General features: G+C 32.8%; 1 protein-coding gene across 2 annotated transcripts in view; it reads right to left on the reverse strand.

The window, feature by feature from the left end:
- Positions 1-139: 139 nt before the first annotated feature.
- The window catches only part of SLC33A1 (solute carrier family 33 member 1), a 24,815-nt gene continuing 20,827 nt past the window's right edge, over positions 140-4,127 (reverse strand). The window contains exons 5-7 of one of the 2 annotated variants that reach the window (XM_017522924.2): positions 3,066-3,281; positions 1,794-1,989; positions 148-441 (exon numbers count right to left, since the gene is read on the reverse strand). In XM_017522924.2, the coding sequence (XP_017378413.1) occupies positions 1,822-1,989; positions 3,066-3,281 (384 nt within the window). In that variant the 3' untranslated portion in view covers positions 148-441; positions 1,794-1,821. Of the gene's footprint in view, positions 1,990-3,065; positions 3,282-4,127 lie in introns of both variants that reach the window. The other variant, XM_037736472.1, reaches the window with a different exon arrangement.

Raw genomic sequence — 4,127 nt, forward strand, 5'->3', positions numbered from 1 at the left:
AAAAAAAAAAAAAAAAAAAAAACTGTTTGAAAATATATATAAAGTTCTAATATAAATGGGAAGAAATAAAAGAATAAAAGGTTATTACGGCAATCTGAGTTTCTTAATCCAAAAATTAAAACTCAAAACACATCTCATATTTAAGAGTCAAGTGGGATTTTTCTTTATTCAAGTAATCATTTTGACTATAATACACAATAATGGACAACCATGTGACAAAGTACGGTAGTCTATGGTTTGGTGTAGCCTCTTTGCCTCTAGGATGGGATTTTTTCCAGGTGATTCTTCAGGATCTGACATCGATGCCCAACACAGGCTTTCCAATGGCAACGTATGAGCTCTAGAGGTCAATGCCCCTATCTTTCTTCAGATGCTGTGTGCCATTTTCTCCCACCCATTGTATCCTCCATTACTTATAAAAACCCCACTCTAAAATTCAACCTATGTTATAAAATTAACAAAATCAGGAGTTAGCACACATTTTTCCACAACGATAAAGACTCATAACTATCTTGTTTTCCTCTAATTTTTGAAGGATTTATATAATCTCTAAAGAGTCAGAGTAATACATAACACAAAACATGCAAAGAACCTGCTCACTGGGTGTACATAATATGCTGGAAATTGCCAAAGTACTCAAAAGCATAATTGTCTTGAAATAGTAACTGTACACGTTATAGTATTCAAACAAAAGGTAATGTGTTAATAAATGAAAATACAGTACCTGATTTGGCATTAAGTTGTGAGATCTTTTTCACTAGTAAAGTGCTTAATTAAGAAACATTTTTCCACTATTAGATTTAATTTGTCAAAGGCACAAAATATCTTTGTCTCTCTCTCTTTAAAATATTAGTTTTTTAAATTATGGTACTGCCCATTTAAATTTTACTTAATCAGAAAGCTTTACTGTTTTTTTCTCTCAGTAATTAAAAAAAACTACTTGAATAATTTTTATTTTTAAAACATTGCCATAAACATACACACAACACAATTTGATCCCTTCCATTAGTTGTCTGTGTGCCATAAAGCACTTGTGACAGAAAACAGATGTAAGCTTAGGATAAACGTTTATAAGGAATCAAAATATCTTAAAAAAAGAGGGGGTAGGGGCAAAAGGGGGTAGAGGCAAGAGGAATCAATAAATTTAAAAACCATAACTTTCATTTTATAAAAAATAGTTTGAATAATCTTCTTATAAATCTTTAATGCTTACAAAAGCAGGAAATACATTTAAAATAGTCTTTTTAACACAGATTCATTTGTACAATGTGGTCATAAGAAAAATAACTAAAATGACATGTCAGTAGTCTATAATTTTCTTCTCGGCAAATTGCACATAAAATTTAACTAATTTATAATTCAAAATAAGATTTTAACTGCCAACGATGTCAGACTAGTTGTGGTTAGTACCTGAATATCAAGCTCTTCTCCCTTGTATATATTATACCAAAATTTTAAATGTAGCTCAGTGACAAGTACTAGTAACAATACTTGACTATATGGTTACCACCCACAACTACTGCACTGCAACTTAAAACATGCTTTGGTCAGTAAATTTAAAAGATATAAATCAAATAACAAGACCAAAAAAGTGGTTTTAGAATTTCCTGACCTTACGTAAACTTTAAATAAGTCAACAAGGCAAAGAAAAACACGATCAAATATACAGAGAGATTTCTATTTTTTCAACCATTTGGCATTTTATATTAATAATTTCTTTGTTTAAAATAATATTTTATACTACTGCGCACTGATTATCATTGCTCTTTGAATTGAAACTAAACTACAATTACCTTTCTAGAATGTCCAGTAGTGTATACATCAATTGCTCCTTTTGCACTTCCATGAAGATGATCCTTCATCCTGTAACTTTTTAAATTTTGGTCCAAGAAAGAACCACCAACCAAATCCAATGAAAACACAAATAATGGACTCCACGTAATAACCGTCCAGGGCCGTAACACATGAGCCACCCAGTTTTTTGCAAAGCTGTAAAAAGAAAACTATAATAAAAAATCTACAATTTCAAAATGAAAGTATTTAGCAATTAACATGCTTCTACTTTACAAATAATTCTAATCAAAATATATTTTTCTTAAAACATTTCAGAATTTCACTGACAAAATATGTTAATGTATCTTAATTTCTCTAATGCACTAACAGGATTAAAAATAATTTTCAGCTCTTGCTGTAAACAATACTCATTTTTTTTTTTTTTTTTTTTTTTTTTTTTTTTTTTTTTTTTTGTTTGTTTGTTTGTTTTAGAGATGGAGTCTTGCTCTGTTGCCCAGGCTGGAGTGTTTTGTTTTGTTTTAGAGATGAAGTCCCAATCTGTTGCCCAGGCTGGAGTGCAGTGATGCCATCTCGGCTCACTGCAACCTCCTCCTGCCAGGTTCTAGCAAATCTGCCTCAGCCTCCTGAGTAGCTGGGACTAGGGCATACACCACCACAGCTGGCTAATTTTTCATATTTTAGTAGAGATGGGGTTTCACTGTTGCCTAGGCTGGTCTCGAACTCCTGAGCTCAGGCAATCCACCCACCTCAGCCTTCCAAAGTCCTAAGATTATAGGCATGAGCCACTGCACCCAGCCCGAATACCTATTTTCAACATGCAGCTTTCATATTTGGTAATGTGAAGAAATTTCCAGTCCAGATACTCTAGAAGTAGACTAATGTCACTTTGAAAGAATTTATAAACAAACCAGTCACTATTCAGGTTTAGTTATATGAACAGCCAATGAACATTCCCCTTTTCTACCACTACAAAACTTAACCTATTAATTATGCATTTATCTAGTGCCTGCTGTGTAGGACAGTGATCCTCAAGGTGGAGGAGAGATCGCCTTTACTCTACTGAGAAGTGCCTTTAAGTAAACTAGTCTTGCTGATGTGAATTATTATAATCCTCAGTTTTGATGTGAAAGAAAAAAATATATGTAGATTTCTATACCAGAACCTATGGGCAGATAAAAATTTTTAAAAAGATATAGTACTTCTAGAGGCAAAACAAAGAAATTAATATCTTAGTATTAGCTTAATGTTATCTAAAATTAAAACATACTTACCTCAACAGCATCAGGTGTTCGACAATTCTGGTTTGATGCTCCTACACACTCTTTTACTGTGAGGGGATCTACCAGCCAAAGAGCTACTGTAGAAGGCCAATTTCCTCCCAGATTGGACACGGTATTTAAAAGGGTCATGTATGTTCCTCCAATAAGTGGATCACTAACCTTTGCATTGAAAGCCATTATAGAAACATACATGCTGTACACAGTAACCTACAAGAAAAATGTAAAACATCTTTAGTATGATCATAAAACTTAAAAAGCTATAGTCTAAGAACATCAAAATCATAAACCTGAAAATTAATTTTCATGATATTTATTGAACTCAATTCAACAAATACTTATCAAGCACCTACTATAGGCCAGGCTTTAAGATCACAGCAATACAAAGATGTGACCTTGGTTCCTCTGTGACCTTGAATAATTTATTCTAGGCTGGAAAACAGGGAATAATTATAAATACAGGAAGTATTGTAAATAGAAGTGCACACCTTGTGCTACTGGGGCATAAACATAAATGAGAGATTAATTCTACCACAAGTAGTCAAGGAAGACTCCATTGAGAAAATATTAGATGAGGTGGCATTAAAGGATGCATAATACATACAGCAAAATACAAAACCTCATGTTTGTACTGTACCTAAATACACATCACGTATCACATGTGTATATATATGCATTTATATGTTTGCATTTATTATACATCTAAATACTCAAATATTTAAAGAAATAGGAATATATATATATTTTCTCCTACATATACACAAGAAAAATATTTCAAACTTATATAACAAACTGGAGAAAAACATCTTTAAGAGGCAAAAAATACTTAAAAGGCAAGAATTAACCTTTAATTTAGAAAGATGGAAATAAACTGTTTCCATAATAGTATTTTTTTGAATACTGTTTTTGGGGGTGTTCACAGAAAAAGGAGTTCCAAAGTCAAATAAGACAGAAAAACATTAGCTGGGCATGGTGGCACGTGCCTGTAATCCCAGCTACTCAGGAGGCTGAGGCAGGAGAATTGCCTGAACCCAGGAGGTGGAGGTTGCGGTGAGC

Source organism: Cebus imitator, unplaced genomic scaffold (genome assembly GCF_001604975.1).
Source record: "Cebus imitator isolate Cc_AM_T3 unplaced genomic scaffold, Cebus_imitator-1.0 Scaffold25, whole genome shotgun sequence".
Classification (NCBI taxonomy): Eukaryota; Metazoa; Chordata; class Mammalia; order Primates; family Cebidae; genus Cebus; species Cebus imitator.